Source organism: Panulirus ornatus, chromosome 21 (genome assembly GCF_036320965.1).
Source record: "Panulirus ornatus isolate Po-2019 chromosome 21, ASM3632096v1, whole genome shotgun sequence".
Classification (NCBI taxonomy): Eukaryota; Metazoa; Arthropoda; class Malacostraca; order Decapoda; family Palinuridae; genus Panulirus; species Panulirus ornatus.
In genome coordinates this window covers 12,661,382-12,676,196 of record NC_092244.1, presented here as the reverse complement: position 1 = coordinate 12,676,196, position 14,815 = coordinate 12,661,382, and the positions used below count along the sequence as shown (strand labels likewise).

General features: G+C 47.6%; 2 protein-coding genes across 4 annotated transcripts in view; one reads left to right on the top strand and one right to left on the bottom strand.

Moving 5' to 3' along the window:
• Zmynd8 (Zinc finger MYND-type containing 8) overlaps positions 1 to 14,815 on the bottom strand; it is a 427,013-nt gene that overhangs the window by 391,229 nt on the left and 20,969 nt on the right. The gene's annotated exons all lie outside the window — the stretch shown is intronic.
• Positions 1 to 14,815, top strand: part of LOC139756373 (zwei Ig domain protein zig-8-like) — a 37,649-nt gene that overhangs the window by 20,594 nt on the left and 2,240 nt on the right. For all 3 annotated transcript variants that reach the window (XR_011714328.1, XM_071675753.1, XM_071675754.1), the window contains exons 4-7: positions 5,604 to 5,814; positions 10,540 to 10,667; positions 12,355 to 12,523; positions 12,905 to 14,815. The exon at positions 12,905 to 14,815 is cut by the window's right edge. Coding sequence is in view for 2 of the 3 variants with exons in the window: in XM_071675753.1 (XP_071531854.1) it covers positions 5,604 to 5,814; positions 10,540 to 10,667; positions 12,355 to 12,523; positions 12,905 to 13,032 (636 nt within the window). In the remaining variant the exon portion in view is untranslated. The remainder of the gene's footprint in view (positions 1 to 5,603; positions 5,815 to 10,539; positions 10,668 to 12,354; positions 12,524 to 12,904) is intronic.

Below are 14,815 nucleotides of genomic sequence, written 5' to 3'. Positions count from 1 at the left end.
GAGAGGAGACATGGTCCATATGCAACCTTCCTCCTCCATGATCTGAAGAAGGTGTTGGGTGGGGTGAGGGGTGGGGGTGGGGTCCAAACTCGTCCCTCTACGGCGCAAGCGCAACCTACAGGAACTGAGGCTCTCGTCCCCCCACACGGAGCTGTCAGGAGGTGTGGGATCCCTAAGGGGAAGGGCCGGGGGGGAGGGGGAAAGAGGACGACTGGAAAGGGAAGGGAGGGGGAAGGTGAAAGTGATGGTGGTGGTGGTGAAAAAGGGATGGTGCTGGTGGAAGGGGTGGTGGTGGTGGTGAAAAAGGGATGGTGTTGGTGGAAGGGGTGGTGGTGGTGGTGGTGGTGGTGGTGAAAAAGGGATGGTGTTGGTGGATGGAGTGGTGGTGGAGGTGGTGTTGTGTTGGAGGTGGGGGGAAGGATGCTGACACTGGATGGATTAAGGGTCGACTATAATCCTCTTCTTCTGCCTCCCTCTCTCCCCTCCCACGCCACCAGTCTGTCTCAGGTCAGCAACTCATTATCTCTGACATACCCTCGACAGCTCATTATCCCCCTGGCCCCTCTTCCCCGGTACGACCCTGGAGCACGACCTCACGACCCTACTAGAGCAACGAGAGAATCACATTTTTCTCCAAGCACGGCGGTGTGGTCGGTGGGGCATTGTGAACCCCGTCCTTGATCTCCTACACCTTTTAAGGGGGTCGAAGGCCAGGCTGTGATCTCCAAAGGTTGTAGCGTCGTGCCTATGTGTCGTACCGACGTACTGAAGGGTCGTAACGTCGTGCTCAAGGGTCGTAACTTTCTTACTCATGGGTCGTACCGTCGCGACGGTCCTTTATGCTAAGGGTCGTACCGTCGTGGGTCAAGGGTCGTTCAGTAGCACTCACGAGTCGCACTCCCATTCTCAAGGGTCGTACCCACGTGCTCAAGGGTCGTTCTGCCGCGCTCACGGGTCGTACTCCCATTCTCAAGGGTCGTACCCACGTGTTCAAGGGTCGCCCCCGTCGTGCTCAAGGGTCGTCCCCTCATGCTGAAAGACTCGGGTCGTCAACCTCATGAAGTTAACGACCCGTCACAAAGACTTAACCAGGCACATCTTACATGTCCTCCAAGCATGCATGGCAACAGGATTATCGACCTACAGCGCGGCTATCCCGGGGCCGGGGACAATACAGTGACATGAAACATGGTGTTTACGTGTGGTATACAGTCTGTGGTTGTAAACAAAAAAATATATATCTAGTCTCTGGTTGTCTGTTGACATGATACGGAGTCTGCCTGTTGTAGCTGTGTCATTGCCTGTCTTTACAATACGAAGGGCGCGGCGGGAGACGGAGAGAGAGAGAGAGAGAGAGAGAGAGAGAGAGAGAGAGAGAGAGAGAGAGAGAGAGAGAGAGTGGGTAATTACCAAACTGTAATGATCTATTTACACTACGCGAGGAGATTCCTCACCCCCCCCCCCTCGCGTGGCCCCCCCCCCCCATCACCTGGACCTTCTCTACCGCACTGGTCGAATACGGGCCCACCAGCACCTCCTACCTGTGTGTGTGTGTGTGTGTGTGTGTGTGTGTGTGTGTGTGTGTGTGTGTGTGTTACAGTGCGAGTCAGAAGACGCCACATCTGAATAGAAGTTGTTTATGGGGCAATCATATATACACATGGATGGATAGATAGATAGATAGATAGATAGATAGATAGAAAGAAAAATAGATCATTACCATATACATGTATGGATGGATAGATAGAGATAGATAAACAGATAGATAGAAAGGTAGACAGATAGATAGATCATTACCACATTCATATAAGCATGGAGTGAATGAGGGCCACCACATCCACGACGCAGACCCGCTCATAAAAGTGTTCCTCACTCTCCTCTCTCGTCTCTGATCTCCCCACCGTCTCTCACCTTCCCAAACCATTCCTCCCCGTCTCCCCTGGGGAGGAGCAGGCAGGCGGGAGCAGGAGGAGGAGGAGGAGAGGGAGACAGTAATTACCTTCCCAGGGAACTTAAGAGAGAGAGAGATGGTCACCCACCTTCCCTGACAACTGTTGATGATGAGAAGCAAACACCCTTCTTTTTTTCTTTTCCCTCCACCACCTAGAGTGTCAGCAGTGTGTGTGTGTGTGTGTGTGTGTGTGTGTGTGTGTGTGTGTGTGTGTGTGTGTCTCCTTCTCTCTCTCTCTCTCTCTCTCTCTCTCTCTCTCTCTCTCTCTCTCTCTCTCACACACACACACAAGGTCATGGCAACACCACCAGGGCCAGCATTACTAATGGACACCCCTTATCTCCGTCTCCCGGCGGGCGTGAGAGGTGTATGGCCAACCACACAAAACCCCAAAGAGCCTTCTTCCCCTTGGAGAATGATGATGATGGGGGAGAGAGAGAGAGAGAGAGAGAGAGAGAGAGAGAGAGAGAGAGAGAGAGAGAGAGAGAGAGAGAGAAATCGCTCGTAAGAAAAAAAAATGAAATCGAATGAAAAAACAACACTCGAAAAAAAAAAATGAAATCGAATGAAATATACGAAATTTGTGAGTGGTTTTTGTTGTTGTTGTTGTTGTCGGCTGCTCGGTGAAGATAACGTGTGTGTTTCTCAAAGGGCTTCTCCACACCTGCGTCACCTCCTGTGTTTCATAGATTTAACGTAGACAGAAGCGAGTTCCATCCCGGCCTCCAGCACCTCGGCTCTGTAAACAGCAAGTTCTCCGACCAGGTAACCTGGTCGTCTATACCTCCTTGACCCACTATTCCACAGCTTCCTCTAGAATATGTATACATATATATATATATATATATATATATATATATATATATATATATATATATATTCTTATGAGTCCACGGAGAAAATTAAACACGATAAGTTCCCAAGTGCACTTTCGTGTAATAATCACATCATCAGGGGAGACACAAGAAAGAAATATAGGAATATCTTGATCACGCGCAAAATTGTGATCCTTTCCAATATATATATATATATATATATATATATATATATATATATATATATATATATATATATATTAGAACAAACACAACCCAGGAATACTGGCACCATCCAGACAAGTGGCAGTGACTAGCATGTCCTCGGCTTCTCTTACCCTGCAGCCATACAGGACACACACATACACACGCCAGAAAAAAAGAGGCCCATTTCTACTTCTCGCCCACATCAGAAATGATGGTGGGAAGGAGGAAGACCCACCACCCCACAGGGGGAAGACGTCATCTCTGGGGGACGACGACCACACCCCACCACCCTCCCCACACACCCCTTGTCATTGGGGCTGAATATATCGAGTGCGTTATAGAGTTTCTTCTTTTCTCCTGAGGGAGTTGGGGGGGGGTTCCTCCCGCCTCCTCCAGGAGAGGCTGGTGTTGAGGAACCAGGTGAGGGAGAGTGGGGTTCCCCTCCTCCCTCATCTCCTCCAGGAGAGGCTGGTGTTGAGGAACCAGGTGAGGGAGAGTGGGGTTCCCCTCCTCCCTCATCCTCCTCCTCCAGGAGAGGCTGGTGTTGAGGAACCAGGTGAGGGAGAGTGGGGTTCCCCTCCTTCTCCTCCTCCAGGAGAGGCTGGTGTTGAGGAACCAGGTGAGGAAGAGTGGGTGTTCCCCTCCTCCCTCATCCTCCTCCAGAGAGGCTGGTGTTGAGGAACCAGGTGAGGGAGAGTGGGGTTGTTAGAGACCACGTTGCTCGAACCACAACAGAAGACCACAGTTCTGATCTTCACAGGTGGCCTGTTGGTCCTCCTCAACTGCACGGAGGGCAGGGAGACACCCCTTGACACCAGATCACTTATGTATCTCCTCTTCATTGAGTGTAATTGCCTGGTTTAGTGCCCTGCCCGGAGAGAGAGAGAGAGAGAGAGAGAGAGAGAGAGAGAGAGAGAGAGAGAGAGAGAGAGAGATGTAACACGTTTATATAAAGCCAAAGTAATATCCTATTCGGTACGTGTTGTATAAAGGTGATCACTACCTTTACGCTTGTGGCAGACCATCTGCTAAAGCCTTGAGTGAAGGCTTGGGCGAAGGTTTGAGTGAAGGCTTGCGTGAAAGCTTGAACGAAGGATTGAGTGAGGACTTGAGTGAAACCTTGTGTGAAGGCTTGAGTGAAGGCTTGAGTGAGGGCTTGAGAGAAACCTTGAGTGAAAGCTTGAACGAGGGCTTGAGTGAGGGCTTGAGAGAAACCTTGAGTGAAGGCTTGAACGAAGGCTTGAGAGAAACCTTGAGTGAAGGCTTGAACGAAGGGTTGAGGGAAGGCTTGAGAGAAACTTGACTGAAGGACTGAGAGAAACCTTGCGTGAAGGACTGAGAGAAACCTTGCGTGAAGGACTGAGAGAAACCTTGAGTGAAGGACTGAGAGAAACCTTGAGTGAAGGACTGAGAGAAACCTTGAGTGAAGGACTGAGAGAAACCTTGAGTGAAGGACTGAGAGAAACCTTGAGTGAAGGACTGAGAGAAACCTTGAGTGAAGGACTGAGAGAAACCTTGAGTGAAGGACTGAGAGAAACCTTGAGTGAAGGCAGCAGAGAACAACTGGTATTAAGCAGCAAGATGGCCACGACTCGGTCCGTGTCAGGCAAGGCGGGTAACTGACGTGATCAATATTCAGGTAAGTGTCTTTCCCTGTGGCTCAGACGAGACGAGGCTGAGACTCGGTGTGTGTATATATATATTGACCCAGGTTGACCAGGAAGTCAAAACCATTCCACGAACCCCTCCCAGGCTGGTGGGTGGGTGGGTGGGTGAGGGTGGTCGGGTAGTAACAGCCAGAGTCGGCAGAAGTGAAGAGAATGTCAGCTGGCAGCGAAAGAAAGAAAAAAAAAAAAGATTTAGCATTCGAGTCTGGTGTATTGGGGTTAAAGTTTCTTCTCTGACTAATTTGTGATCCAGAGAAACACAGGAGTGACTCGCCAGGCTCCCCTACCACAGAGAATGGGTCTTACTGGGGGGGAAAAAAAACAACGAACACAGAAGGGGACCAAGTGAGGATATTTCCCCTCTTAGGCTCAGTCCTCTGTTCTTAACGCTACCTCGCTAACGCGGGAAATGTCGAATATACATGAAAAAAAATAAATAGATAAATACATATATATATATATATATATATATATATATATATATATATATATATATATATATATATATATATATATATATATATATATTCCTATGAGTTCACGGGGAAAATAAAACACGATAAGTTCCCAAGTGCACTTTCGTGTGATAATCACATCTTTAGGGGAGACTCATAGGAATATCTTGATCACGCGCAAAATTGTGATCCTTTCCAATATATATATATATATATATATATATATATATATATATAGGTTGCTCTCCTCAACGGTGTTAAGTAGCGTCTTATATTTTTGGCTTAAGGGTCGTCTCAAGTCGTCCCCCTCAGCTCCTTCCTCACTAGCTGCCCTTGGGTGTCTCCTGCTTCTATAATAATTGCTCTTTCTTCTCTCCTTGGCCGCCCTCAGGTGTCCTAGACCCCGCAACCCCCCCGACCCTGAGGCTTGTGTTCTTCATCTATACCATGAAGTGGTCCTGTCCTCCCTCCCACCTCTCATGTCCTCTCCTCCTCCTTCCTCCCTCAGGTGTCCTGGATCCGCCACCGGGACACGCACATCCTGACGGTGGGCTCCTTCACCTACACGAGCGACCACAGGTTCTCGGCGCTGCACCGGGAGGGCACCAACGAATGGACGCTCCAGATCCGACACCCGACCGTCAGCGACACGGGGCTGTACGAGTGCCAGGTCTCCACCAAGCCTATACGAGCCTACCTCATTAGCCTGGCTGTTGTAGGTGAGTTGTCGTACTGGATTGGACGAGTTAGTGTGTCAGGTCTTCCCTAGGCCTGTACGAGCCTGTGTCAGGTCTTCCCTAGGCCTGTATGAGCCTGTGTCAGGTCTTCCCTAGGCCTATACCTATACGAGCTTGTGTCAGGTCTTCCCTAGGCCTATACAAGCCTGTGTCAGGTCTTCCCCAGGCCTATACGAGCCTACCCCCATCAGAACTGTGGATGAACAACGAACCAGTCAACAGTTCAAGCTTTTAGCTTCATCATAACTTCAGTTAAGCTTTTAGCACAAAAAGCTGGAGAAGCTTTTAGGAAAGCAATCTGCTCTACAAAACATAAGTCTACGAGTGTATATATATATATATATATATATATATATATATATATATATATATATATATATATATATATATATATATATATATATATATATATATATATATATATATATATATATATATATATATATATATATATATATATATATATATATATATATATATATATTTTTCTTTCTTTCAAACTATTTGCCATTTCCCGCATTAGCGAGGTAGCGTTAAGAACAGAGGACTGGGCCTTTGAGGGAATATCCTCACCTGGCCCAATTCTCTGTTCCTTCTTTTGGAAAATTGAAAAAAAAAAAAAAAAAAAAAAAAAACCGAGAGGGGAGGATTTCCAGCCCCCCGCTCCCTCCCCTTTTAGTCGCCTTCTACGACACCCCAGTAGGGAAATGTGGGCAACATGGTTCAACTGTGTCATCTGGTGAAACAAGGGTCAAGGGTCACCGGTACAGCCTTCCATGTAGTCAACGAATGGTTCCAAGGTCTAAGGGTCACCTTCAGTGGGACAACCTGTGTAAACCGTTCGTTAACGTTACGATAACAGATGATTAACAAGTTCTGGTCATACGGTTCTTATTAATGAATGACTTTATGATTTTAAAAACTACATTACGAAAGACGATGTTTTTAGTGAATGACGTCATGATCCTAATAAAAAACATTACGAAAGACGATTGTTTTAGTGAATGACGTCATGATCCTAATAAAAACATTACGAAAGACGATGTTTTGAATGAATGACGTCATGATCCTAATAAAAAAACATTTCGAAAGACGATGTTTTTAATGAATGACGTCATGATCCTAATAAAAAAACATTACGAAAGACGATGTTTTTAATGAATGACGTCATGATCCTAATAACATAACAAGACAATGTTTTCAGGCACCAATCACACATGACCTTTCCAGCCTTACGAAGTCCAGACCGAAGGGAGATCGAACCCTGGTCACAGGATTACTATGACGAACACAACGCCATCATAATGAGTTCCTCCCATCTCTAGTGTTACATTACTTCGTCACTCTTTCTTTATGAATTATGTTTCGATTACGATCAAATGTAATACAAGATGATTAGATTACATTATGAATTATGTTTTGATTATGATCAAATGTAATACAAGATGATTGGATTACATTATAAATCATGTTTTAATTATGATCAAATGTAATACAAGATGATTAGATTACATTAATTACATCGAGGGACCTTTTTTTTCTCCAGCACTGGTTCATTATGACACTAAACATCGGTTTATAATGACACTAAATATCGGTTTATAATGACACTAAATATCGGTTTATAATGACACTAAATATCGGTTTATAATGACACTAATTATCGGTTTGTTATAACACTAAATATCAGTTTATAATAACACTAAATATTAGTTTATAATGACACTAAATATTAGTTTATAATGACCCTAAACATTAGTTCATACTGACTCAAAATATCAACCCATAATAGGCAGCGTATAACGTCTCACACCAAAACTGAATATTGGTTCATACTGACACTAAATATTGCTTCGCACTGACATACTAGATATTGGTCAATATGACACTGACTATATGTTCACACTAACACCAAATATTCGTTCATACTGACCCTAAATATTCGTTCATACTGATCCTAAATATTCGTTCATATTGGCCCTAAATGTTCGTCCATACCGACACTAAATATTCGTTCATACTGACCCTAAAAATTCGTTCATAATGACCCTAAATATTCGTCCATACCAACCCTAAATATTCGTTCATACTGACCCTAAATATTCGTCCATACCAACCTTATATATTCGTTCATACCGACACCAAATATTCGTTCATACCCACACTAGCTATTGGGTCACATCAACACTAAATATGGGTCATACTGACAGTGTTACGTCATCATACTCACACTCGACATCCCGGCACACACAGACAATAAACATCTGCTCCCTGACACCCCATGTTTTCCAAATAGTGTTCGAACACGGTTTGTAAAACCTCATTTACATATCAGGAAATCTGTAAATACACGGCGAGAGGTCATATGAAAGAACTCATTAAAAATCTAATTATATTGGCAGCCGATCCATTTGCTCCTTCACGCTCAATGGAGAAGGAAAAATTAATTATCACTGAAGTGATATATCTAGAAAACTGACATTTTTGTATAATATTCTTCGTGGCATTTTGTGCCACCATGGAAAGCTTTATATAATATATATATATATATATATATATATATATATATATATATATATATATATATATATATATATATATATACATATGCAAATTAGTGTGTATAGCAATTTCTCCCTACCTGCTGTTATTCCCAGGATGGCTTCCTACTCCTATATTTCCCGCCAGCCAGCCAGCACCGCCCGTATATCGCCCCCTCGCCAGATTATATACAATAATGGGTCGTCGAGCCCCCCAGGTGTGTGTATACAAGGGGCAGACGTACGGTGGGGGCTCATCATCTAATGCTATGGGAGGGGGTCGGGTCAGGTCCCTCCCCCCCCCGCGCCCCTCACACACCTGCACTCGCTCATCTTCGTATTTCACCGTTGAAAAAAAAATACCCAGGTGTTTGTCCGGGTGTGTGTGTGTGTGTGTGTGTGTGTGTGTGTGTGTGTGTGTGTGTGTGTGTGTGTGTGTGCAATCTTTGGACTGTGGATTACCTTTCGTAGATTAGATAGAATGGCGTTCGGGGGTTTAGGCTTGTTTGATCTGGGCGAGGTATTACTCTGGCTAATTATTCACCTCTCTCTCTCTCTCTCTCTCTCTCTCTCTCTCTCTCTCTCTGCGACTAAAGCGACGTATCGCTCGAGCAGCATCGTGAAACTTTGTCCTAGGTACTGGCAAGTAGGTAGGGAGGGAGGTAGAGTGAGGTAGGTAGGTAGGTAGGTAGGTAGGTAGGTAGGGAGGGAGCGAGGGAAGGAGGTATGTAGGTAGGGAGGTAGGAAGGTAGGTATGTAGGTAGGTAGGTAAGTAGATAGAGAGGTAGGAAGGTAGGTATGTAGGTAGGTAGGTAAGTAGATAGAGAGGTAGGAAGGTAGGTAGGTAGGTAGGGAGATAGGGAGGGAATGAGGTAGGTGGGGACGTAGGTAGGTAAGTGCTATCTTATAGTAACTGGAAGGTAGGTGAGGAGGCTGGTACTATATCATAGGTACTGGAAGGTATGTGAGTAGGTAGGAACGATCTCATAGGTACTGGAAGGTAGGTAAGTAGGTAGGAACTAACCATAGGTACCTTAAGATAGGTAAGTAGGTAGGTACTAATCATAGGTACTGGAAGGTAGGTAGGCAGGTAGTACTGTCTCATAAGTACTAGAAGGAAGGTAAGTAGGTAGGTAAGTACTATCTCAGAGGTACCAACCAGTAGATACTATAACTTCCCAACGAACACACACACACACACACACACAAACAAGAGTATCTCTCACACATTTAACACAATTCCTTAATTCATCAACTCCCTGCTATGCTCGTTCGTCCTTACCAAGACAACCAAACCACACGATATGTCACAAGCATTCCATTCATCTCCATAAAATGATCATTCTATACCATTTCAAAATAACAATGTCTTCTCTTCCCAGGATTGTGTATGCAAGACTCCCGTCAAACATTCGTGTAATACAGACACTGTATTATACAGTGTCTGTATTGCCACTATCACTAATGGTGGTTAATTATAAGCAATTAGTCCCTGCATGCTTAAGAGCTTTACATAATTAATCAGGAACAATCATGTCCATTTTTCAATCTGGTAATCTTATGATTATCGGCCTTGCTTACGTTTTGTAAATTTCTACATATGACAGGTAGTGTTATCGCTTTGAGCTCTGCAATATAATGCTATGTAATGAAATTCAATTGTGATTTATCTAGTCTAGTTACCACGGGTGCCCCAGGATCGAACACCGGTCTCCTTACTCCAAAGTTTCAATGTCATGTTTCATCGCGGGATCATATTGTCGCACCAGGTCTAACATCGCTTGGCAGTGCAGGATGATATAATCGCACAAACTTAACTGTCATGCGGTGCGGGATGGTACGGTCGCACCAGCTCAACCGTCAAACGGTGCGGGATGGTACAGTCGCACCAGCTCAACCGTCAAGCAGAGCGGGATGGTACGGTCGCACCAGCTCAACCGTCAAGCAGAGCGGGATGGTACGGTCGCACCAGCTCAACCGTCAAGCGGTGCGGGATGGTACGGTCGCACCAGCTCAACCGTCAAACAGTGCGGGATGGTACGGTCGCACCAGCTCAACCGTCAAACAGTGCGGGATGGTACGGTCGCACCAGCTCAACCGTCAAGCAGTGCGTGACGATACAGTCGCACACCATGCCTAACGCTGTCTTCCTCCCCTCCCTCTACAGTGCCGCGGGCGCGGATCCTCCACGCCCCCGAGCTGTACACGGACGAGGGCGGCGCCCTGAACCTGACGTGCATCGTGAGCCCGAGCCCTTCCCCACCGGAGTACATCTTCTGGTACCACCGTGGCGAGGTGGGTCATCACCCCTCCTCCCTCGACCTCCTGTGACTGCCAGGGGGAGCCAAGTGATAGTCTCTCTCTCTCTCTCTCTCTCTCTCTCTCTCTCTCTCTCTCTCTCTCTCTCTCTCTCTCTCTCTTTCTCAGTAACGTAATCTATCCCTCGCGTCGTTCCACGCCACCCACGGTAAGTGTGCTCACGACCGCGGTCTTGACGCCGACCACGATACAATTTATGCAAACCTCTGTTACTCCCAATTTCTTTTCTCTCTCTCTCTTATTCTTCTTCCTCTTTGAGATAACAGGCGAGCGGGGTGACACTGTTGCCAGCCGGCCTGTTGCTGGAGGTCAGAGGTCAGGTCTTCGGGACTGAGGAGGAGGGGGGGGGGGGGGGGGATGAGACACTTAAAAAGAACCGGTACCGGAGACCCCGGCATCCGGTACCGGAACTAGGGACGGTACAGGGTAACCGGGGACTTATGGGGCGAGAGAGAGAGAGAGAGAGAGAGAGAGAGAGAGAGAGAGAGAGAGAGAGAGAGAGAGAGAGAATATCCAGGTGGGGGGAGGGGGGGACAGGCTTAAGTTTTCCGTGAAGGCTGAAGTGGTGGCCAGTTGAGATATCGGTTCGAGTCTCAAATGAAGCACTCTGCCTGACTGGGAGGCTGGCGATTCACGTGACGTGATCTGAGATGGCAAACACGTGATGCAAGTGGAGGAGGAGGGAAGGGAAGGGTGGGTGGTAACTGCAAGGGTCGTACACCAGGAATTAAGTATGCCGCGAGAATGATATGCAAATGAGAAGCTTCGTGGGTAAGTCGGGGAAATTATATGCAAATGAGAAGCAAAGGTGGGAACACCGGAGCAATTTACAGGACGACGGGGAGTCGGTGGTTGCTGTGGTGGGGGTGTGTGGCACGGTTGTGATGGGGGGGGGGGTGGCACAATTGTGGTGGGGTGTGTGTGTGTATGTGTGGCACGGTTGTGTTGGGAGGGGGTGGCACAGTTGTGGTGTGTGTGTGTGTGTGTGTGGCACAGTTGTGGTGGAGGGGTGTGGCACAGTTGTGGTGTGTGTGTGTGTGGCACAGGTGTGGTGGGGGTGTGTGTAGCACAGTTGTGGTAGGGGGGTGTGTGGCACGCTTGTTGTGTGGGTGTGTGGCACAGTTGTGGTGGGGTGTGTGAGTGGCACAGTTGTGGTGTGGGTATGTGGCAAGGTTGTGGTGGGTGGGTGTGTGTGTGTGGCACAGTTGTAAGGGTTTAAGTGGCATAGTCGTGTTGGGGGAGGGGGTTGACAATGAGACGTACAGAGACACAGATAGACAAAGATTCGAAGACAAAAAGGAGAGGTACAGAAATAGGCTCTACCTGTGTGTGTGTGACGAGGAGAGAGTCTTCTACTGGTGTTGCCTCGTCTTGTAACCTGGTATATAAGTACCATTCTTGTACGTACACACACACACACACACACTAGACTAACCCAGGTACCCAATGATCGACCAGCCCCAAGAGGAGGATGTGGCCCGACTTACGCTGCCCAGGATTCGAACCCTGACACAGCTGGTTGGCTCCGGGCTTAGCACAGGGGGGAGGGGCAGCTAGAGACACTGGTCCTCACCTGAGACGTTGTCAGTCCCACTGAACTACATCAACCCTTGCCCAACTGCCCACCTCGTCCCACACTTAACTACTGCCCACCTCGTCCCAGGTGATCAACTACGAGAGTGACAGAAGTGTGAAGGTGAACGTGCGTCAGGAGGAGGACCAGACTGTCTCCACGCTCCTGGTGGCCCGGGCCACCCTGGGCCACTCGGGCCGCTACCACTGCGCCCCATCCAACACGGACCGCGCCTCCATCCTCGTCCACGTCTTCAAAGGTGAGCACAAGACCCGTGGAACGGTCCACTTCGTTCCGTGGACCTTAAGAGCAGATTATTTGAGGGCCCGTTAACTTAGTGATTTAAGCATAGTTCAGACAAATGAGTCATTAACTGCTTTAGTTATTAGTTTGAGTGTAGTTCAGATAAATGAGTCATTAACTGCCTTAGTTATTAGTTTGAGAGTAGTTCAGATAAATGAGTCATAAACTGACACATTCATCCTCTAATGATCTTGTGATTAACCAGTGGTCATTAAGGTTTTGTGTCACATTTTCCTTCAATGATTCTTAAGAACATCACAGAAAACGGATGGCAAATGGAGTAATCGCTTTTCTTTCGTTGTGTCTGACTCGATTTTCACTTGTTTTGTCTTTGCAGCCGAGGAGCCGGCGGCCATGCAGACCAGCTGCAGCACACTGATGCAGCAAGGCCCCTCCCCCTGCCTGCTGCTGCCTGCTGTTGTCCTGCTACGCCATCTGCTGTCCAGCGGGCCACAGGCGACGTAGGTACAGCACTAGTGCGTGCTAGGGGGGGTGTCATACGTGCAGCACATGGGACGTGCTGTTGGGTCCCGACTGTCCTGGGACACGCTGTTGGTCCCGACTGTCCTGGGACGCTATGTTGGTCCCTGCTGTCCTGGGACGCGCTGTTGGTCCGAGATCCGTTCCAGGACATGCAGCTGAGCCTAGCCACCCCACCCCAGCACATGCAGCTGGGCCTAGCCACCCCATCCCAGCCCACACGACATGCAGCTGGGCCAAGCCACCCGGCCCCAGGACACCTGTTGCCACCGCTACTGCTGACTTCATGTCCCGGACTCATGAACTGCTGTTGCTGCCTGGAAGGTACAGGAGGTTCCAGTCAGCGTCGGTCAACTGCTCTTGTTGGCCTGGAATGTGGAAAAGTTCCAGTCAGCGTCGTCAACTGTTCCTCTTGCCCTGGAATATGGAAAGTTCCAGCCAGCGTCGCGCCAACTGTTGTTGTTGTTGCCTAGGTGAAAAAGTTCCAGTCAGCGTTGTCAACCGTTCCTCTTGCTCTGGAATATGGAAAAGTTCCAGTCAGCGTTGTCAACTGCTCTTCTTGCCCTGGAATATGGAAAGTTCCAGCCAGCGTCGCGCCAACTGTTGTTGTTTCCTAGGTGAAAAAGTTCCAATCAGCGTTGTCAACAGTTCTTGTTGCCCTGAAATGTGGAAAAGTTCCAGTCAGCGTTGTCAACTGCTCTTCTTGCCCTGGAATATGGAAAGTTCCAGCCAGCGTCGCGCCAATTGTTGTTGTTTCCTAGGTGAAAAAGTTCCAATCAGCGTTGTCAACAGTTCTTGTTGCCCTGAAATGTGGAAAAGTTCCAGTCAGCGTTGTCAACTGTTCTTGAGGCCCTGGAATATGGAAAGTTCCAGCGTTGTCAACTGTTCTTGTGGCCCGGGAATATGAAAAGTTCCAGCGTTGTCAACAGTTCTTGTGGCCCTGGAATATGGAAAGTTCCAGCGTTGTCAACTGTTCTTGTGGCCCTGGAATATGAAAAGTTCCAGCGTTGTCAACTGTTCTTGTGGCCTTGGAATATGGAAAGTTCCAGCGTTGTCAACTGTTCTTGTGGCCCTGGAATATGAAAAGTTCCAGCGTTGTCAACTGTTCTTGTGGCCTTGGAATATGGAAAGTTCCAGCGTTGTCAACTGTTCTTGTGGCCCGGGAATATGAAAAGTTCCAGCGTTGTCAACAGTTCTTGTGGCCCTGGAATATGGAAAGTTCCAGCGTTGTCAACAGTTCTTGTGGCCCGGGAATATGAAAAGTTCCAGCGTTGTCAACAGTTCTTGTGGCCCTGGAATATGGAAAGTTCCAGTCAGCGTGTTGTCAACTGTTGCTGTTCCTCTGGAGAGTTTACAGATGCCGGTCACCCTCACACACACACACTCTTCCCCTGGCCGCCTGGACACTCTGGTCAAAATGAGGACATCCTCGACTCACAAGCCAGACAGGCCTGGAACATTGCTAGAACCCGAGTCTTGATCGCTGTCTGTGTGGCTATGGTCGACTATCACTGAGCTGTGCTGGACTGTGTTGGCCTATGTTCGTGATCTCTCATACACGTTGATTCAGGCGCACGGCCCAAGCGCGTATCGAGTGCACCAGGTTCTCCTAGAGAGAGAGAGAGAGAGAGAGAGAGAGAGAGAGAGAGAGAGAGAGAGAGAGAGAGAGAGAGAGAGAGAGACCTTTGGCGTAAACGCGTATCAAGTGCACCAAGTTCTCCTAAAGATAGATAGACCTCGGCGTAAACGCGTATCAAGTCCATCAGGT